Below are 22,751 nucleotides of genomic sequence, written 5' to 3'. Positions count from 1 at the left end.
ACCATCCCAGTGGCTTGATAGCATGACTAATAATGTGGAAATGGTTCAAATTACATTTTTGAAGATATGAAGTCAAATGAGAATGGATACATTCTTGCTCTCTCTTACTCTCATTTATGCTCTTACTTTCACTAATTCGCTCAAATAAACTCTCACTCTCCATCACTCCAACTTCTTCACTTCCACTCTTTCCCTTCTCTCTCACTCCTCTGTCCCTCATTCCTCCTCTCTGTTATGACTCCCATTTCACTCCAAATCTATCTCATCCACTCTCTCCCACTCTGTCCTTGTCTGTATCCATCTTTCTCAATACATTTCTCTTTTCTAACTGATCTATACTCAGTATCCTTCTATCCACTGTAGCCTTCCCTCTCCTTTTCTCTTCTTTCTTCTTCTCTACTCTCATTTCCTTTTCTTCCCCCTCCTTCCCTCTCCTCTTTCCTCTTCTCTAGTCCTCTCTTGTCTTCTCTCCACACTCCTTCACTCTCACTCACTCACCTGACCTCTCCTTTCTCTCTCCTTTCTCTCTCCTTTCTCTCTCCTTTCTCTCCCCTTTCTCACCCCTTTCTCTCTCCTCTGCTCTCTCCTCTTCTCTTCCTCTTACAAAGAGCCAGGAAACGTGTAGCCCTACAGTAGCCAGCAATGGTCCTTGGGGCCAACCATGTATCTCTCTTCAAAGAAATTTTGGACTGTTTTTATTATACCAGTGATTATATAATAGTAGTGGGAGGAGGAGGAGATGAGTTGGGGAAGTAGTTGCCAGTTATCAGCTGTCCATATGTGAAATGATGTAGGAAATATACAGTAGTTTTAGTTGACAAGTCTTGTGTTTAGTAGAGACGGTCTTGGTCCTCTCTGGTGTCTCATCATACAAGACCACCATATGCATATAACTGTCATTGGTCCCAGAATAGAAAATAGTAGAGCAAGAGTTCCTTTAAGTAGGGTGTTTTAATCAAGTAAATTAGGAAGGGAATGAAGGAAGTGGTTGGAGAACAGTCTGGGTTTGGGAGAGAAAGAAGTGCATGGAAGAGGTGTTTGTGGTGAGGCATGTGCAAGAAGATTTTAGAAAAAGGTAGCGGTGTTCTTTGGACTTTCTTGCGGCAGAATTGATAAAGAGGCATTGTGGATATATGGGATAGGGGAAGTTGCTGAAGATGGTCAAAAGTTTTGTCATATGTGGTGGGGCATGTCTGAGGGCCAGGAGGGGAAAGAGTTTGTGGTTTGAAGTTGGTTTGAGTCTTGTTAAGGTTGTGTGATGATCCCATTCTTATTCTATGTATATATAGATGGGATAGTAAGGGAGGCAAACATGAGAATGCTAGGTGGAGGTTTGAGTGAGGGTTGAAGGAACTGGGAGGCAAGCCATTTGTTTACAAATGGTGGGTAATTTTAAAGAGATTAAAGTAGTTGGCAACTGAGTTTGGAAGGATGTATGAGAAGGGAGAGTGAAGAGTAAGTGGCAGAAAATTTGAAATGATGAAATAGACAAGGAGGCATGACAATTGCAGGTTAGTTTTTGAGTGTATAGGGTAAGAGGCTGGAGAAAGTAGTTTCAAGTATTTGGAGTCATGGAAGTGAACAGAGGAGTGTATGTGGAGGTGAATTATGAAGTAAAGGAGGCAAGTAGATAGATCTATCAGTCCATCGCAGCTGGTCTCTTTTGCAGAAGATCCGTGGTCTCCAGGAATCCAGCAACAACCTCCAGTTGGGACCATAAGTCACTTAGACAAGAGATATTATGTTGTTTGGGTATTGTTAGTGTGGGGCATCATAGTATGAGGTGTTTTGTGTCTTGTGTGTGGTGGTTACATCTGGGGGAGTTTGAATCTGTGGCCTAATCTTGGTAGTGTCTTAGTGATGAATAGTGTCCTGAGTGCAGTCATGCCAGTGTAATTGTCTGGTGCGAGAGTTGGGCCAGCACGTGGTCTCTGGACCAGGTCGGAGAGATGAGTAAGTATTGGGATAGAATGAAATGCTGCATTGACTTAGTTGTATTTACCTAGTTGTATCTTGCAGGAAGGGGAGCTATGGTCGTGGTGTCCCATCTTTGTATCTCTGTATCTAGTCTGCTCTTAAATTCTTGTATTGTTTTTGCACACAATGTTCTTTCATCTAATGTGTTCCGTACATCCACCACTCTGTGGGGAAAGTTGTTCTTTTTCAAGTCTCTTCTATAATGCGGGTGTGTGTGGGTGTGGGGGGTGGGTGTGTGTGTGTGTGGGTGTGGGTGTAAGTTGAGTATTTGTACTATAATTTTTCTTCATTTTCCATTTCTTCTACAAACCATTTATATGATTTATAATTTTCATGTCATGTGATACCATAGAAATGCCAGAATTGGAAGGACTATAATAAACATGAAGACTGTGTAAATTGTATTTGAGGAAATTGTAGGATGTACAGGTCTCAGAAGTGTTCATAGAAATATATGAAGTAAGGAAGTGATCAGTGACATTTTAATAAAGGTCACTTGACAACTAACACCACAGTCGGACGAAAGAAAGAGTTGAGTAAGCGAAACTATATATTTCGATTGCTAACTGCAATCCTCTTCGGTGGTACTACTCAAGAGGATTGCAGTTAGCAATCGAAATATATAGTTTCACTAACTCAACTCTCTTTCGTCCGACTGGTGTTAGTTGTAATTTACAAATGTGTTACTATATTTCTCACCAGCAAAGATCACTTGATTTCAAACTAGGACATGAACTTGGTCAAGTTTCCTTTTTTTCGGTTTGTGACAAAGCCATCTCTTTCAGCAATGTGACAACTCTGACATCCAATGGTGGCCTCACCACCTTGCCTCCTCCTCCTCCACCACCACCACCTCCCAAAACTGCTCCCACCCTCAACCTCTCTACAGATCCTTCAGTCCAACAGCTTCCAAATCCTGCATTGTCCCCAACTTCAGCTCTTCCTACTTCTACATCCTCTCCTTCTCCTTCTCCTTCTCCTTCCACTTCTGCAGTTGGCCAGCCCCTGACGCCATCCAAAATGATGAGTCCAGGCAGTGTAATAAAGAATTTCTTCAAGTGCGTAAAGTCTAAATCATCCTCGTTCATTTGTTTGGATGTAGCACTAATTGTGGATTATTTCCCGTAAGCCAATACTGATAGCATTACTTAACCTGTCAGCTTGTGAATTGTATAAATAAGGCTCGGCAATTACTTTTATATTATTGATTATAATTATTGTTACTTGATTTGATTCCAAGTCATGAAAGAATCGACTATTCTGTATGCAATCTTTTGAATGAATTTTGCTATTTCAATAGATTTAAAGCATTCTTTCTTAAATTTTAAAATTCTCTGATAACCTTTTTTTGAAAAATCTAGGAGTTGACAGGAAACTATGTACTTGCAGCCAGTAAGAACTTCCATTGATTTATTGCAGCTAACAGGTTAACGATTTTGAATGCATTTAATCCTTTTGAATTGCACCTGAGGATTTTGTTTGGTTAGCTGAATTTAAAGATTGTTTGTTGTAGTGTTTTGCTGCAGCATCTTTTTATTTATTTTTTAGGTGTTGTCGCCTTTCAGAACAGTGGGGCAAACCTATTTGATATTGTTTTGGCTTGATATGGCAATTTAATTGATTTTGTGTACTATAGTTTAGAAACTTGATATCGGCTTCAAAATATTAACATTGAATTTATAGGAGTACATGTTTAAAGTGATGTAGACTTTTGGTCAACCATTTCCTTGTTTTGGGTTTTCATACTATATATATTACATGTGTGTATGTTTGTGTATACATATATATATATATATATTACACATTCACACACACACACACACACACTCACTCGCTCGCTCACTTACACATGCACAACACAGAAGTTGTTGGTGTAATGGTCCCATGCTTGACCACCAATTCAGTGATCTAAAGTCAGTTCCTGCCCAGGGCTGAAAAGCACCACAACACTGCAAGCTAGCACCCTGCTATATTGGACAAAGAGTTGGGCATGTGTAAGGTCACAGGCCATATATGATCTGAGTTCATTTGGTATGGTAATAGCTGTAGATTATTTGTCCAACATGGAAGTCACACACCAAAGGCCCTTTCCCCCTTATAAGGGTTGATGGACGAGTTAAACCACACTCCTCATGAACAAATAAAACCCATTCAACCACCCCAGCCATCTAATCGTACATCACATTCTTCAGTGAATTTTGGGCAGCAGTGGAGAGAAAACCTCAAGGAAGTTTTGTCATTTTTTTTTTATTATGTTAGCCAGTTGCAGTGCTTAACAAGTGGATGTGTATGATGCCAGTAACAATTTATAGTTTTAGGTTGTGAAAATACACTAGAATTATTGCTCTATTATTTTATACATAATATTCCCACATTTTTCAGTGTTTAGAAGGGATTTGGAGCTTTTGTAATGTGTCACTTAGTATATTAATTGCTAAACATGATAAAAATACAGACTTGAAACTGAATGAATGTGTGATACTTGAAGAATATTTTCCAGGTTACATATACAGATATGCTTACATTGGAAAGTGAATACATGTATAGATAGATAAATGAATATATAGATAAGAAAGTAAATAAACAAATAAATGACATGAATAAATAAGTAAATGATTAAATAAACAAATGAATAAAATTGAATGAATAAATGAATAGATAAATGATTAAATAAGTACATAAAGAGATAAATGAATAGAGCAAAGAGCATTTTGATTAAGGTAGTGCTGCAATTGAAAATGTACATAGTAATTCTTGTGGGTTATGAAGTCATTACTTGTGGCAAAGGTCGAAGCTATGGTGGTTCAAGTCCTGCCACCGGCAAAGTTGAACCAAGGGCATGATTCATTAAATTCCTCGCTACGAAGTCCTTTGTGAGGGGCACTGTCCTAGCCTTCTGAGAGGTGGGGGGGAGTTAGTGACATTAGACCATAAAAATAGTCTAAACCTGTTCCTGTACTCTCAATTAACATAGAGTCCAAGGAAATTTTAGGACATCATTTTATTTACATATTGTATTGGTCTGCGATCCAGACCAATTTTAATTGTTTTACCTTGGGTTGTTGGGTGAATTGGTTGGGGTAAATCAATCGTGGGTGTCAGGCCCTGTTGTGGAAGAACAGTGCCTTACGGGCACTGTTGTAGAGAGAAGGGTGACCCATAATCTATGAGGTGTTGAGATAGGAGGGGTGGATTAATGGGCCTTTGACAGTGTTATTCGATTCGACTTGGCCACCCTCATTTTGAGGTGAAAAAGCTATAGGTACATCAATGGAAAGTATTAACTGCCATTCTTGAATTGTATCAAACACTCATGGACACCATTGTCTGTGATACTAATGATAACCGATCATGACTTTTAAGTTTCTAGATATGAGCACTTGTATGAAAAAGTCAGTACCATGACATTGGAATAAATTAAAGTCTGGCTACCATCCACTGTTGCCCAGTTGTTAAACAAGAGAATAAGGAAGTTTAGAAATTACATCGTACTTTTGTGTTTCATCTAGGGAACTTGTATGCTTTGTAATGCCGCTTAACTTGAGTGAATATTGGAAGCTACTGGGTTTCTTTGCTCTGTCTGTTGACGTACTCTTCAAATGATAATCCTGTCGTCCTAACTCACTTTTGTAATGTATTTAATTAAGATTCCAGCTAATATGTGCCACTTTTAGTTTGGTAAAAAAAAATTCTCATTCACAAAGTTTGCTGTATTATTAAAAAAACTTACCTGCAGTGCCATTCACTTAATTTTTTTTTTTTTTTTTTTTTTTTTTACTTTCTCCGATCTCACTTCTGTTATGGGTTATCCAGACCCCAGGGACAGGCTGTGGGGTGTACCCAGAGTGCACTAACAGTTCAGGTGGAGAACTGGGCAGGATATGGCAGCTAGACAGGCATAAGGGTTAATTCAAACATTTTAACAAAAGTTTTTATTTTTTTTTACAAATGTGTGTGAAAGTGTGTGTGTATGTAAACACTGATGATAAAGCCAGGGCTGGCAGATAAATATTTACTGAATGATTTAGATGGTTTAAAATCCCGTTAAATGCATATTATTAAGTTTGAGATCTGAGCATATCCCCTGTCCAGTAATTCACCGTACTCGTTCTCGCCGGCCAAAAAGATCGCTGTAGGACCTGATATGTAGTATGATCCACTCCTCCAGGTCATTCGTTCCACCAAGCCGGGATGAGGAAAGCGAGACTCAACGCAAAGCTCATGCCAAAATGGTGCGCTCAACTAGAAGGTCCACGCAAGGAGTTACGCTTGAAGACTTGAAGTCTGCAGAACAGTTCATAAAGAATAAACAAACTCCAACAGTAAGTTGTCAAATTGCATTACTTTGTTTTTTATCTTTATTGTGTATAGAGGTACTGAATGCATAATTAGGTGCAGTCAGTACATAAAGACTAAGTGACTTCAACGGACTAGAGGGCCATGACATTTGTTGATGTCAGAGCTAGATCTTGACTTGTAAAGGAAGTTTATATTATTATTATTGTTATTATGCTTATGATTATTATTAATGTTATGACAAATCAAGTGATTTGGCTACCTCCCTTTGGTATGATACATAATTATTAGTTTTAGAGGTCTTGCTGTGGGTGTACTGTCTTGCTGTGTTGCTTCTGACCCATGCAGTGGGCAGGATACAGGGATGACCTGTCATCCATGAGGAATTAAGATGAGAGGGAGGAAAGGTTGGTGGAGGGGAGTGGAATGGGAGGAATTTGGTACATGTCTTTGACTTGGCTACCTCCCTCATAAGGGGAAAAAGCTCTTTGTGTACAGATATTTTTGGAGGGATCAATCTGTTGTGTATGGTTTGTAATGCATATGGGGCATGTTCATTGAAAGTTAGGGGGACAAGGAAATAGGGGGGAAAGCAATTTGGGTTTAGAAGAACAAGAGGTTGCATAGAGGAAGTGGTTGTAGGAAGACTAGTATGGGAGAAGTTTTTGGTAAAAATTAAAAATGTGTTTTAAGCTTACATGGACTTAGAGAAGGCATATAATATGACTAGAGAAAATTCATGGAATATTTTACAGGTGCATGGAATAGGGGGGAAGTCTTGAGGGTTGTTAGAATTTTGCATATGATTAGTAGGGCATATGTCAGGGTTGGTAATGGAGAGAATAAATGTGTTTAAGTGAATGTGGGGCTGTGTTAATTGTCTGATGTTGCCATGGTTGTTCAGTGTCCATATGTGAGAGTGCTAGGCAGGTTTTTGGATCTGGTGGATCAGGGTAAAGGGACATGTCAGATGAAGCAGTTGTAGTGAATACTGTGGTTGTAACTTATTCTGAGGAAAGAATGAAGCAGTTGGTGGAAGGGTGCATGTGACGAGAAATTTGAGGGTGAATATGGGTGAAAGGAAATTGGTGTGATATACAATAGAAAATGGCAGAGTATGGGATCCATTATATCCAACGTTTCGCCCAACAGGGCATCTTCAGAAATAACTGAACAAACATCCGATTCCTTGTATAGCCCAATTTTGAAGGGAGAAACAAACATGAATATAGTGAAAACAAAACTAGGGCGAAACGTTAAATATACTGGATCCCATACTCTGATTGGCCTCTTTTGCATTGCCGTTGCAGCTGTTACAGCTTTTTATTAGGATAATGGCATGTTAAAGTCAGGAGGAAGCGGAGAACTCTGAGGAACTGGGGTTGTGTCTGGCAGTGAACAGAGGAGACGGGTGTGGTGTTGAATGATATAGTAAAGGAAGTTGATATGTGGGTGGAAGTACAAGAAACAGGTACTTGGAGATTGATGCAAGGAGAAAATTGTAGGATGGAGTAACTGTGCCCATGGTACTATTAGGAGCTGAAACTTGGAATACAAGGGAACAGGAAAGAAATTCTGAATGTGGTTGATGAAGTACATGCATACATACATACCAAAGGCTTTTTTCCCCCTTACATGATGGGTAGCCAAAAAGAAAAAGGCATATAAACCATTCCCACCCATCCCATTTCTTGATGAAGTACAACAGAAATATAGTTGGTGTTACAAGGATGGACAGAGTAAGAAATGTGGAGTTATGGTAGAGTAGAGGGATGGAAAGAGAGCTGTTTGATATGGTAGCTTACAGAGTGCTGATGTGGCTTAGGCATTGGGAAAGAATAGATTATGAAGACTAGCAAAAAAGTTGGAAGATAAGGTGATGGATGGGAGTGGATTGGGTCCATGCATTTGACTTGGCCTCCCTTAACTGGTTTGGTACAATGACGCCTACGGCATCAGCGTCTTGGATTTATTTATTTATTTTATTTTGTTTATTTATTTATTTATTTATTTATTTATTTATTTATTTTTTTTACATATGTCGTCCCAGATTCTGTGAACTGAGTTCGATCACGTTTTCTGTGTTTATTATTTCTCAGTAAAAGAAAATGAGTAATACAGCAGTGACTTTATATTTTATAATGCGAGTAGTGTGATGCATTGTACATATGGCAGCCAATGCTGCACACAAGAATTTGTGTTGTACTGAAGTGGTTTAAAAGGGGAAGAACCCCTTGGTATGTAGATGTATAGATAACAAAAAGAGGTATCTAATGCAGGAGTGGATGGAGGAGTTTGAGAGGGAGACCAAGGATGAGGTGGATGGGTGGGGTGAAGGGGGCTTTAGATTTACATGGAATGTCCATGAAGCGTTGAAGAGAAAATACAAAAGAATAGAACGAGTGAAGGGACATTGCGAATAAAAGAAAAGATGATGCAGCCAGGAGAGGTGTTCTCATTTGACTCGTAAATCTTTAAGTGTACGAAGAGTGGGGTTGCCAGATGAAGTGGTGTAGGGGGGAATCGGATCCAGCTCTTGGTGCTGCAGCTTGCTGCATTGCTCTTGACCCAAACAATGGGATAAGGAACAGGGGTTCACCCTTCCTCACCGTAGATTACTGAGATATTAGTGATGAAAAAGTTTATATTGAAAATGTATATGTGCTTTGATTTGGCCACTCGCCATGTAAGTGGAAGAGGGCCTCTGTGTGTATTTATATGTAATAATAGTTATTTTTGTGCTTTGAGTCAGCCACCCCCCCATAGAAGGGGAAAGGGCCTTTTGGTAACTGTGTAGTTATATTTGTACTACCTTCTGTGTAAGACCATAGTTTTTATTGGTTTCTTCTCGTAAACAGACGTCTAGTCCAGAAACGAGGGACAACCTTACTACCACAACAGCCACGACCACCACTCCCACTTTATCCTCCTCATCTATTTCATCACCATCCATTAACTCCATCTCGACCACCACACCATTACACTGTACTACAACCACTTCCACCACTACCACCACTACTATTGCATCTAGACCAAAGCCAGAATCACCCACCAAGACAGATGAGGAAGATCGGAGGCCGTCATGGCGGATGAAGTTGGACGAAAGTGATAAAAGCAAGGTAATACGAGACGGATGCTCGAATGGGTGAATGGGCTTTGAGCGTGTGTGGGCATGTGCTTTGACTTTGCCACCCTCCCAGATAAGAAGGGAAGGGTTTTGGTATGTGGATGAATATTACCTTCAACCCTTTTCCTGCTTTTGGCCAAATATAACCAAGATTCATATTTTAAATTTACCTCGTTTTATGTGACTGTAATATATGGGGCTGCTTGATCTTGCTATAGGTTTTTTTTTATTATTCATGGCTGTCAAGTGAGCAATGTTACTGTCGATTTCTGGGGTTAAACTTCCATTCTGTTATTTTCGAGCCATTGTTCCAGTTTGTTGCCAAATCCTTCCACTAGAAAGAAACCCAAAAATTCTGGGCCTAATATTTGATGCACGTACGATGTTCACCCCACATATCAAAGACCTGACATAAAAAATCAACAGGAAAACCTATTAGAAACCATTAACAGCATTGACTTTGGACAACAAAAAGAAACTAATAACCACGTACAAGCACTGCATAAGAGCCACCGTAGACTTCGCCTCCAGAACATGGTTCTTAAGATCAGCAAGTCAAACACAGCTGATTAACAAACACTGCTGAATGGAGCACTGAGAATGATAACAGATGCACCAAAAAGACTCCTGTAGGACACCTGTGTACCTATATGTACCAAGAGCTTTTTCCCCCTTGCAAGGGAGAAAGCCAAAATCAAAAGGCATAAATCCATTCCCATTCACCACCCCATCCCTCCCTCCCTCTCATCTTGGTTCCTCCTAAATTACGGATCACCCCTTCATCTTGCCCGTTGCCCTGGGCAGACATCTATATACAGAAATCAAAACCCCCTCAATAGAAGACAATTCAACATCAGAACCCTAAACAACACATACCCTTAATGCTACATTTCACAAGCACCACCAACAGCACGCAAGAAAAGAACCACTCCAGTAGCATACTACTCGTATATCTATAACAACCTACCACCTATACCACACAGAAACACATACACACCCAAGTAACTAAACAAGCCCCTCAAGAAAGTATGCTAAACTTGGTACTCCAACATACCCCAGATATAAGCCCCACAAAGAAATCCCTCCCACACCTGATAACAACCACACTGATATGCCTGTGTTTAGGACACCATCCATCATTAACCTCCCCAATATGAGTCAAATTCTTGTGTGCAGCATCGGATGCCTGATGTATGATGATTTGATGATGCATCACAATACATACATATACCAAAGGCATTTCCCCCCTTACACGGGGGGGTAGCCATAAAGAAAAAGGCATAGAAACCACTCCCACCCATTCCATTTCCTATATATTCCACTCCCTTCCACCCTCCTCCCTCCCTCTTATCTTGGCACCTCCTGGATGATGGGTCATCCCTGCATCCTGTCCACTGCCCTGGGTCAGAAGCAGTGTTGCAAAACACAGCACATCCACAGCAAGGCTGCTTCATAAATTTGGTGACCCCACCCTCTCCGTCCCCTCATGCATCACAATACTCCTATTATAAAGTATAAAGTCACTATTGATATACTCATTCTCTATTACTCAGAGTAATAATAAACACAGAAAACACAAGCAAGTTCACAGAATTGAGGGGTTACTCAGCTACAACTACATAATAAATATAATCAGGACACCAAAGCCAGCATCCTCCTATACCCACTTGTGCCTCGTGATGCCTACGTAGGCATTATCGTATGTAAGAGGTTAAAATGGTAGTACACACAATAGGCATGACCACAGATTCAAACTGCTCCAGATGCAATCACCATAGAGTCTGAACACTTCACACTACAATACCTCACACTAACAATCCCTGAACAACATCCCAATATCTCTTCCCTAAGTGACTTTTGGTCAACAAAATTGTGCTTCTCTGTATGACATATGTGGTGGGGTGCATGCCTTGGCTGGCTACTTCCCATATAAGGAAGAAGAAGCATTTGATATATAGATTGGGTGAAGCTGTGTTTCCTTACACCCTTCAGTCAATCTGTCTTTGTGTTTTTGCCATCTCCTCTTGAATTTCTTTTGTCTTGTACTAGCAGACATTCCTCATGCATCTGATGCTCTGCTCATCCTAATCATCCACCTCATTCTTGGTTGTCCCCTCAAGTTTACTCCATCTACTACTACTACTAGTACTATTGCCACTACTACTTGTTCATGTTCTTCTTGAAGCCTCTATATCTACACTTTTCATTCTATTCATTCCCATTACACCTATTATACTCTTTATATGCTGCTTGTCAAACCTGTTTAAGCTTTTCTCCCTCTCTCTCTCTCTTTCCTCTCTCTCTCTCCCTCTCTCTTTCTCTCTCTTTCTCTCTCTCTCTCTCTCTCTTTCTCTCTCTCTTTCTCTCTCTCTTTCTCTCTCTCTCTCTCTCTCTCTCTCTTTCTCTCTCTCTTTCTCTCTCTCTCTCTCTCTCTCTCTCTCTCTCTCTCTCTCTCTCTCTCTCTCTCTCTCTCTCTCTTCCCCCCCCCCACTGCCCTATTCCAATTCAGTGTCTGCTCTATACAGTGCTGTGGGCAATTGTTCCCTTGTACAAACTTACCTATGCATTTATCCCTGGATATGTTTCTCTTGTTACTTTTCGTTAACCCCAAGAGTGTTGCTTGCTTCTCTTACTCGTACTTGTTCACCCCTGCCTCCATTCCCTGGTACATGCGACACCAAATACCGCAAAGATACCCACTTCCTCCCACCATTTAAACTCTTTTGTGCACCACTACCATCGCCCCTTGCTTGGAAAATGGTACATAATAGTTCATAAAGAATTTAATCAATATGCAAATGCATTGCAAAAAATGTTACCTTGAGTAAGAATGCTAAAAAAGCAGATTGATAAGGTTTTGAATACTTCAAGGAAAAATAGATAACCCATTTGAAATGGTTACAGGATGTATTGGAAAGCGAAAAGGTATTGATGTCCAAACTGACGCATGTGTTTTTGCTTGTAAATGTTTCAACAGTTTTCCTTGGAGGATGTGCGTGCCAAAGAGAAGCAGACGGCTCAGCCAGACACAACAGAGGAGGATGCGCAAAGTGTCACGGCGCCTCTACGTAAGAAAAATACCAATGAGAAAGCAGGTAAGAATTATAATGTATATGAGTTAGAACAGCATACAGGTAAATGAACTTACAGTTTTCAGTCGTAATTGCCCCCTCCAGTTCCACCAACTGGAAATATAGCCCAGTGGTGGCAGGCAACACTCTTGTGCCTTAACATAAGAATGAAGGAGACTGCAAGAGCCCCTAAGGCCTATACTAGGCAGTTCCAAATCCATGACCACCTGTTATCCCCATCTGTAAAGTTGTCTGTTTCTTAAAACAACCTATAGTTTCAGTGCTCACTACATGGTTACTAAGTCTATTCCATTTATTGACCACTGTATATTTTGACTTTGCCACCCGTGTTATAAAGGGAAAAGGACCCATGGGCATATGTATGTATTTATGTGTAAATACACACACTATTCAATTTGCCTAGTTATTGGTAATTGTAATTCATGTAGGAGTATGTACCGTTATTGTATCAAAAGTGTTGGTACTTGGGTTGATTTTACAACCATCTTTTCTAAAGAACATGCCTAAATGTTAATTTAGAATTAACCATATTTAGAATTTGTTAATTCAACTTGTGCTTCCCATTTTCTTTTCAGATGAAAATGAACGAAATTCTCAGCAGACGAGAGAAGGTACACAAGCAGCCATCCAGAGAAGGAAGAGACCTAAGAGACGTTCAACTGGGGTTGTACATGTAGATATGGATGTAAGTACGCTCGGAGTTTGTTGCCAGGAAATAGTAGCTAGGTTATAGAGCATAGGTGTGTTGTTATGCATGTTATAATTGCAGTAGACCATTAGTGACTTGCAACACTGCTTCTGACCCAGGGCAGTGGGTGAAATATAGGGATGACCTGTCATCCAGGAGGAGCTAAGATAAGAGGGAAGGAGGGGGTGAATGGGAGTGGAGTATGTGAGGTTGGAATGGGTGGAAGTGGATTTTATGCCTTTGTTTTTTGGCTACCTCCCTTGTAAGGGGGAAAAAGCTTTTGATATATGTATTCATGTATGTACACTATTAGAACATAAGAATGAAGGAGGCTGCAAGAGACCAAAAGTCCTACACTAGGCAGTTCCATATCTATTACCACCTATCATCCCCAACCATAAAGTTATCTAACCATCTCTTAAAACAGCTGAGATTTTCAGCACTTGTTACATGGTTACTAAGTCTATTCCATTTGTTAACCACTCCAAGGGTAAACCAGTTCTTGCTTATTTCCCTCTTAAATCTAAGTTTGTTCAAACTGAATATGGTTTGGGAGGAGTTGGTACTACTGTGGGAGGGTATTTAGATACAAGTCAGAGGTCATGGAAAGAGTGTATTCCATATTCTATATACCAACACACTTTTTTTTTTCCTTATAAGGATGGTAGCCAGTCAAGGCATGCACTCACACCATCCCTCCCACATCCACCTGTCATCCCACTTCCCTTTTATCTTAGCTTCTTGTGGATGACGGGTCATCCCTGTCTCCTGCCTAATACCAGGGTCAGAAGCAATGCAGTCAGACACAACACATCCACAGCAGGGTCAGCAACCCTCCTCCTTGTCCCCCCCCACACACACACACACATAAATAGAGAAGACAGAGAGAAATCCCTTTTGAGCTACATCATTTTGTAGTCCATTCACAACCATTTTCCTCTTGCACCTAACTCTTTCTCCCTTCCCTGTTTAACAAATATTCCCTTTTTTCTTAAAGCTCCATCCACTCATTCTTGGTCTTTGCCCCAAAGTTAAAACTTCATCTGTAAACAGTAAATCCATCTGTTAGTGTATTCCTTTGAATTTCTAACCTAGAAATGCGTTTGTGCTGGCAGTGTTATTGAGATACTTCTCATGGATTTCTGAGAAAGCTGTCAGTGTTGTATAAGCGTGAGGTTATTTTATTACCTGCTTAAAAGGGGAGGGGAGTTGGTGGGGCAGAGGTGATCCTTCATCCTCAAGAATTCAGGATGGGAAGGATGATGTTTATTTTGTGACTCGGCCACACTCCTTATTATAGGCAAAATGCTTTGTGTATACAAAGGATTACAAAGGCGGAGCATGTCGACAGGAGACCTTTTGGTCCATATCAAGGTTGGATGCAAAAAATATATATAATGATGAAGAATAAATGAATAAATAAAAACTATAATAAAGTACATACATACATACATATACCAAGGCTTTTTCCCCCTTCCAAGGGAGGTAGCCAAAAAGGGAAAGGCATAAAAACACTCCCACCCATTTCATCCCCAAATACACTCCACACCCCTCCCACCCTTCCTCTCATCTGAGCACCTCCTGGATGACGGGTCATCCCTGCACCCCGCCCACCGCCCTAAAGTAAATAATAAATAAAATGAATGCATAGGTATAGTTCAATGATAAACAGGTAGATAGTAAATAATACATTTGCATATAACTAATAATAAATGAGAATCAAGCAAATAATAATAAACAGACAAATGGTAACAAAACAAATGTGTGTGTATGTATTTGCCTAATTTTAGTACACAGAAAAGGAGCTTTGCTCATCCAGTCCCCTCTCCTATTCTCTAATTTTTTATCCTACCTAGCTTCAAATTAATGTACAGTTCCTACTTAATCCATATCCTTGATTTCCGATTATCATATTTAGATTTGAACTCGTGTATTGTTTGAGCTTGGGCTGTAAAACTTCTAGTTATCTCAAGTATATACCAGGTATGCATCTGTGTGGAAGACTATTTCTTCACATCCTTTAGACATGTGGTCTTAATGTGCTCCTGTGACCTCTTGAAGCCCTCCCATCTTTAATCAGGAGATTTCTTCAGTCATTGCAATCTATCCTCGTTAGTGACCTGAATACTCTAATCATATTACCTCTTTCTCTTTGATCTTTCATAGTTGGCAGACTTTAATCATATTACCTCTTTCTCTTTGATCTTTCATAGTTGGCAGACCCAGTACTTTTAGTCATTCCACATATGGGGTGAATGGAGAGGGGCTGTGTATAGATGATGCTGTGATGCATGAGGGGGAGTGGGTGGGGGATGGAGGATGAGGAAGTATGTATGAGAAAAAAAAGAAATTGACACAGCCCGAAGGGATTTCTCCCCGTCTTCTCCTTTTCTGCATGAGGGGATGGAGAAGGGGGGTCGCCGAATTTATGAAGCGGCCTTGCTGTGGATGTGCTGTGTCTTGTGACACTGCTTCTGACCCAGGGCAGTGGACAGGATGCAGGGATGACCCGTCATCCAGGAGGTGCCAAGATAAGAGGGAGGGAGGAGGGTGGAGGGGAGTGGAATGTATGGGAAATGGAATGGGTGGGAGTGGTTTCTCTGCCTTTTTGGCTATCCCCCATGTAGGGGGAAAAAGCCTTTGGTATATGTATGTATGTTTGTACATATGGTTTATCTGCATCTGTGTTTATGTATACATATAATGAGAAACAAGTAAAACAAGTAAAATTCAGATACCAAAATTTTTGTCACCAGGAAATTGATCCCGATAAGAAGTCCCAGCGGCATCAGGTCGACGACGACGGCGGCGAGGACGAGGAAGACGACGATTCGGTGAGTACACAAAGAACTTTGAAAGTTGTCTATGAGTTGATCCATTGCCCCTGGTCTCGCTTGCAAAAGACCCATGGGATGTTACCTAGGAATTACTTGTGTAGCAGCTCAGTCTGTTGCCCCAGGTGTCTCTTGCAAGAGATCCACAGATTCCTGGTTATTTGCGACAGCTACTGGTTTGTAATCTAGTACGTCACCTGAGAAAGATATCTTGTTGTTTGCGCAAGGCGAAAGTATGGTATTGTAGGAGTGTTGTTAATGTTCCCAAGACTATCAGGCCAACCACTCCTGTCTCCCCAAGAAACACTGGCTGGAAAAGGGGTTTTCCTACAAATTCCTTAAGGGGCATTTAGATGCTCAAATGGTTTGACAAACCCAGTTGGTCAAACAAGTGCTTGAAGTGATGTTTGACCGTGTGATTAGGGTATTTGGTTGTCAAGCACGTTTGATAAATGTGTTTGACGACCAAATACTCCATTCACATGGTCAAACATCACTTCAAACACTTGTCTGACAAACCAGGTTTGTCAAAGTGTTTGACCGTGTAATTGGCCCTTTAGAGTGTACATTGTGTTGTTGGCATGCATGATGGTGTACAATGCAGTCTTCCCTTTGTATCGACTATATAAGTCTTGTACACCATGTAACTATCTGCTGAAGAGGACCACAGAGTGGTCGAAATATACGGTTAATTCTATTCTTCGTCCGTTTCCTCTCTCCGACAGTAGGATTTTTTTCATCTTCCGTAATATGTTGTATAGTACGGGATGAATTCTTCTATCTTGTAAAATTGTTTGCAGTGATGGTATCCAGCCTCTTCTGGTAAGGTTTGGACGGTGGCGCTGTAGGACGATGTGATTGGTGTCTTCTCTGCGGTGATTGTGTGTCTGGGAAAGACCAGTTCTGTGTTGGCACTGTGCCGGGCGGGGGAGCAGGTTCTTCCACATCGGAGGGACTTCTCAGTAGGATTAATGTCTGGGAGGAGTTTGGTGGTCAGCTGTTGCTCTTGTCACATCAGCAACATTGCTACAGTGGGTCTGTTTTTCACTTTGTCTGTCTCTATGCATCTCTGTCTCCCTTTCTCTTTGTCTCTCTCTCTCTCTCTCACCTTGCATAAACTGGGTACGTTTTTATTCATTTCTTTGTTATTATTCTAATTAGAGTATTTCTGTAACCATCAGAATAAGATGCCATCCTTCTCCTCTCTCCTCTCATCCTCCACCCCTCTCCTCCCATCCTCCTCTCCACTTCCTCCCCACTTTTCCCACGTTCCACTCCACATCTTCCCACCTTCCACCCCACATCTTCCCACTGTTCTCCACTGTTCTTCACTATTTTATCCATCTCCGGTCATCCTCCTTCCCAGGACTCGCCACTCCTCCCCACTCCCCCCCATCATTTTCCCTCTCCACATCCTTCTCCCCACTCTCTCCTCCCCTCTCTTCTCATCTCTCCACTCTTGTCCTCCCTTCTCAGCTCTCTTCTCTCTTCTTATCTCTTCTCATCTCACACCTCCTCTCATCACTTCTCTCTTCTCTTCTCTTCTCTTGTCCTCTCTTCTCATATCTTCCCTCTTCTCAGCTATTCTTATCTCTTTTCCTCCCTTCTTATCTTTTTATCTCTTTATCTCTCTACAACCCCACCCCCCCAACCATGGGCCCCTCTCGTTTCCTTGGTCACGTGTCTGGTAGTGTTCCCTCCATCCCCCTTCTCTCTCTCTCTCTCTCTCTCTCTCTCTCTCTCTCTCTCTCTCTCTCTCTCTCTCTCTCCTCTCTCTCTCTCTCTCTCTCTCTCTCTCTCTCTCTCTCTCTCTCTCTCTCTCTCTCTCTCTCTCTCTCTCTCTCCTCTCTCTCTCTCTCTCTCTCTCTCTCTCTCTCTCTCTCTCTCTCTCTCTCTCTCTCTCTCTCGTTAGGAGAAGGTTGCTGGTGTGGTAGCCTTGCATGGATGGTTGGGTCTGTGGTTGCACCATCTGTGATGATCTAATGGTGGTGAGATTGAGAACAGGCGGCGGTGTCGAATTGTGTGTGTGTGTATGTGTATGTGTAATTAATGAAATCGACTAATGTCACTCAGAACAGGGACATGACCTCGATGGGTGTAATGGTCAGGGGTTGGTCATTCGAGAGCGATGGGGAGGTGTGGACCAGGGGGAGAGGAGGGGAGGGGAGGAGAGAGGGAATGACGGGAGTTGAGTGGAGTGGAGGGTGAGGAGCTATCGAAGGAGTCCCGAAATAGGCCCAGCAGCACACAGCTGGCACTCTGAGAAGCCAAGCTGGTGCACAGGTGGTGGAGGTTGTGGAGAGAGGAGCCGAGTGTACAGGTGGTACGAAGAGTTGGAGCAGGTGGTGGGGGCTAAGGCAGGGGGGCACTGTGCACAAAGGTGCAAGTGGTGCACGTGAATAAACGATTTAGGCCTAAACGAGAGGATTCGGTGAAAACGAGACTATGCTGTAGCCATGAAGTGTGTGCCCGGGGACTCGAGTAGTCCTTCTGTAGCACCGTTCGTGGCTCGGTTGCTAGCGTCTTGGCTTCGTGATTATGTCGGCACAGACCAGGGTTCGAATCCCTCGGCGGAGTTTCTGAAAACTCCAAATGCTGTATAGGGTCGCAGTCTGTTTCACCTGTAGTGGAAGCATCGCGTACCACTGTTTTTAAAACCCCAGAAGGTCGTGTCCACACTGAAGAAAGTCGTCAGGCGTCCATTAGGGTCTTCTAGTTTTCGGTTTGGGAGCTTTGAGGTTCTTCTGGGCCCGCCAAGAAGCCCAAACAAAGCCCTTGGGAGTGACATTTCACTCCCATATTAAAAAAAAAAAAAAAAAAAAAAAAAAAAAAAAAAAAACCTTAAGAAAATCTACACCAAAGAAATCTACACCTTAAGAAAATCTACACCAAAGAAATCTACACCTTAAAAAAAGCCACACCTTAAAAAATCCACACCTTGGGGAAAAAAAAAACGCGAGTTAGTTCGTTCGAGTAGAAACGACTTCGGTTACAATCTCTTTATTTTTCGAATCTCCAAAAGTCACCTTTGACGAACTTGGAGAAATTAAACCTGTACGAATGTAAGGTTCATTGTTGATGTGTTCTCAGGGAAGTCTAGAATGCTGGAAGCGAAGTCGTCTCTCTTCTTCTTCTTCTACTCCTTCTTCTTCTCCTACTCCTTCTTCTTCTCCTCCTCCTTCTTCTTCTCCTACTCCTCCTCCTCCTCCTCCTCCTCAAAATCACAATATTTTACGAGAGTCTTGAATGCGTGACGGGGGTTTTACGAAGAAGTACGTAGGATTCTACCCTTCGAGGGGAACAAAAAATAAATAAAAAATAAAAATAAATAAAAAATAAATAAGGTAAAATAAAAGTAAAAATTTTGTCCGTCGATGAAGGGAAAATGAAAAAGGACAAAAAAGAAAAAGAAAGAAAGAAAAAAAAATATATAGATATATATATATATATAAATATATATAAAAATATATATATATATGTATATATATGTATATGTATATATATGTATACATATATATATATATATATATATATATATATATTGGTTTTTGCCTGTCGAGGGAAAAAAAAAATCTCTGATCCTTGGAAACTCCTCGCTATATCTAGAGTCGCCAGCGGTTGCCAACTCCTTAGCCACAGTCTGCGGTCAAACAGCTCTCGTCACGGAAAGGTCTGAATTCCTCCAATGTTTGTAGTCTCTTGGTAGTTGTTGTTGTGCGTCAGGGACCGATGACGGCCGCCTGCAGGTGGTGGTGGTGCTGCCGCTGCTGCTCTGGCCTCCTGCGAGACGGATGTCAGAGAGGATCGTCTCCATGACACACTCGCGTCCATTTCGTTTCGGTGTCCTCCTCCTCCCACTTCCTCCTCCCACTTCCTCCTCCTCCTCCTCCTCCTCCCACCTCCTCCTCCTCCTCCCACTTCCTCCTCCTCCTCCCACTTCCTCCTCCTCCCACTTCCTCCTCCTCCTCCCACTTCCTCCTCCTCCTCCCACTTCCTCCTCCTCCTCCCACTTCCTCCTCCTCCTCCCACTTCCTCCTCCTCCTCCCACTTCCTCCTCCTCCTCCCACTTCCTCCTCCTCCTCCCACTTCCTCCTCCTCCACCCTACTTCCTCGTCCTCCACCCTACTTCCTCGTCCTCCCTCATTTCCTTCTCCTGTTGATTATGGGCATGATAAAAAAGAAAAATTACTTAAATATGTTTTGATGTTCAAATATTTGTCAACGGAGAGTGAACAGGCAGTAATCATGATGTGGTTTTCCATGGTCTCACCCCTCTCCCTCTCTCTCCCTTTCTCTTTCTTTCTCTCTTTCTCTCCTTTCTCCTCCTCCTCACCCCCTCTCTCTCTCTTTCTCTCCTTTCTCTCTCCCCTCCCCTCTCCTTCTCCCCCCCCTCTCTCTTTCTCTCTCTCTCTCTCTCTCTCTCTCTCACTCTCTCTCTCATCCGGGTTTCCCCCTTTCCTGGCTTCCCGGAATGGATGCGCCATCCGTTTCCAACAGGCGCGGGGTGGGTGTGGGGGGAAACAGCCCCCCATCTCCCCCAGGCGCCGCGCCGCGCCGCGTCGTCCGCCGCCGTTGTCGCGGCCAGCGCCCGCTCGCGCGTACAGACTCGCGAGGGAACGAGTTTACGCACCTTTTTTTTGGGGGGGGGGGGCGGTGGCGAGCGCTCACACACACACACACACACACACACACACACACACACACACACACACACACACACACACACACACACACACACACACACACACACACACACACGTGCGCACAAACACAATCTGTCTGTCTGTCTGTCTGTCTGTCCATGTACCACGGGGATCCCCCCCACTTCCCCTTTATAAAGGGGAAAGAGTCAAGTCAAAAGGCAAGTACTTATTCCCACACCTTTCCATTTCCACTCATTCAATTTCAACTCGTTCCACTCCCATCCACTCCACTCTCGTTCATTCCACTCCCATTTCACTTCCACCCTTTCCACCCTTTCCACTCCCACTCATTCAGTTTCAACTCGTTCCACTCCCATCCACTCCATTCTCGTTCATTCCACTTCCATTTCACTTCCATCCTTTCCACTCCCACTCATTCAATTTCAACTCGTTCCACTCCCATCCACTCCACTATCACTCATTCCATTCCCATTTCATTCCCACCCTTTCCAATCTTACCCGTTCAATTTCAACTCATTCCATTCCCATCCTCTCCACTCTCACTCATTCCACTCCCATTTCACTTCCACATTCCACCCCTACCCATTCAACTTCCATCAATTCCACTCCCATCTATTTCACGTCCACCCATTCCACTCCCTCATCCACCACCCTTTTCCCCCTTTTTATCTTAGCTCCTCGTGGATAACGGGCCATCCCTGTATCCCGCCCACTGCCACCCCCCCCTGGGTCAGAGGCAATGCAGTAAGGCACAGTACATCCACAAACAGACATAAAACAAACTCTACGCTTCATGGAAACAATAACGCGCGTATAAACGATCATACGAACGCGGGCAAGTCATGCACGCGCGGTCCGAGTTTAAACCCCCACAGGCACGGTCAAGTTGCCCTCGGATGTTTGGGTTTCTGGGTCTGTTTGCCTCCTGTGCCCTCACTGCCGTCACAGCCGTCCTGCCCTCGTGCTGGCGGTTGTTTACATCGTAATTCTCCGCCGTGGGAGCTGCTTGAGTATATACTGCCGTTTCTCTCCCTCTCTCCCTCACACACTGTCTCTCTCCCCTTTCCTCTTTCCTCTTTCTCATCTCGTTCCTCTCTTTCCTCTTTTTTCTCTTATCTCTCTCCCTCTCCTGTCTCCTCTTTCTCTCCTCTTTCCTCTTTGTCTTCTTTTCTCTTTCCTCTCTCCCTCTCCCTCTCCCTCTCCCTCTCCCTCTCCTGTCTCCTCTTTCTCCTCATTCTTTTTCACCTATTTCTCTCCTCTCTCTCCTCAGTTTCTCTCTCTCCTCTCTTTTCCATCCCCGGCGTTTCGTAGCGTACCCTCCTGTCTCTGCCTCTGCCTTCTACTTCCTCTCCTTTACCTTCCCACACTCCCCTTCCCCCCCCCTCTCTCTCTCTCTCTCTCTCTCTCTCTCTCTCTCTCTCTCTCTCTCTCTCTCTCTCTCTCTCTCTCTCTCTCTCTCTCTCTCTCTCTATTTTCCTTCTCTGTATACCGTACCTTTTCTCATTCCCCTTACCCTTCCTTCTCTTATCCCTACATTATCCATTCCCCTCCCTTCACCATCCTTCCCTCCTTCACCTCCCTTCCCCCTTCACTTCCCTTCCCCTGCCTTCCCCCCACTCCCTTCCCCTGCACTCCCTCCCCCTGCACTCCCTCTCACTCCCTCTCACTCCCTCCCCCTGCCTTCCCCCGCACTCCCTCTCACTCCCTCCCCCTGCCTTCCCCCGTCCCTCTCCTTCCACCCTCTCGTATCCACTCCCTTCCCCCCCCCCCCAAGCTTCTGCAAATTTCTTGTACTTTTTCTTTGTCTCCGCCTCCGCCACAGACAGAGGGAGATGCAGCGGGGGCGGTTGTGGTTTGAGTGCCGCCTGGTTACGGTTTGGAGGAGGGGGGAGGGGGGGCGCTGCAAATTTGTTCCCCGGCGTGGCCAAAAATGCTCTAATGGTTGTGGCTGCCAAGGCCTTCCCCGCCGCCTTCGTCGCCCTCTAGCAAATATCTGCAGTCTTGTCGGCCGGAGGCAGCGAGCGGCCGTGGAGCAGTTAGTTCGACCTCGAGCGGCGCCTTTATCTCGACCTT

The 22,751-nt window shown here is 43.0% G+C and overlaps 1 protein-coding gene across 8 annotated transcripts in view; it reads left to right on the top strand.

The window, feature by feature from the left end:
* Positions 1 to 22,751, top strand: part of Mbs (Myosin binding subunit) — a 374,604-nt gene that overhangs the window by 201,768 nt on the left and 150,085 nt on the right. For 5 of the 8 annotated variants that reach the window (XM_076191445.1, XM_076191439.1, XM_076191438.1 and 2 more), the window contains 6 exons: positions 2,763 to 3,035; positions 6,146 to 6,299; positions 9,132 to 9,392; positions 12,378 to 12,495; positions 13,068 to 13,177; positions 15,937 to 16,014. In XM_076191445.1, the coding sequence (XP_076047560.1) occupies positions 2,763 to 3,035; positions 6,146 to 6,299; positions 9,132 to 9,392; positions 12,378 to 12,495; positions 13,068 to 13,177; positions 15,937 to 16,014 (994 nt within the window). The remainder of the gene's footprint in view (positions 1 to 2,762; positions 3,036 to 6,145; positions 6,300 to 9,131; positions 9,393 to 12,377; positions 12,496 to 13,067; positions 13,178 to 15,936; positions 16,015 to 22,751) is intronic. The other 3 variants (XM_076191442.1, XM_076191444.1, XM_076191441.1) reach the window with 2 other exon arrangements.

This window comes from Oratosquilla oratoria, chromosome 10 (genome assembly GCF_046742065.1).
Source record: "Oratosquilla oratoria isolate Oo_2021 chromosome 10, ASM4674206v1, whole genome shotgun sequence".
Lineage (NCBI taxonomy): Eukaryota > Metazoa > Arthropoda > Malacostraca > Stomatopoda > Squillidae > Oratosquilla > Oratosquilla oratoria.
This window is presented reverse-complemented; position numbering and strand designations above follow the sequence as displayed.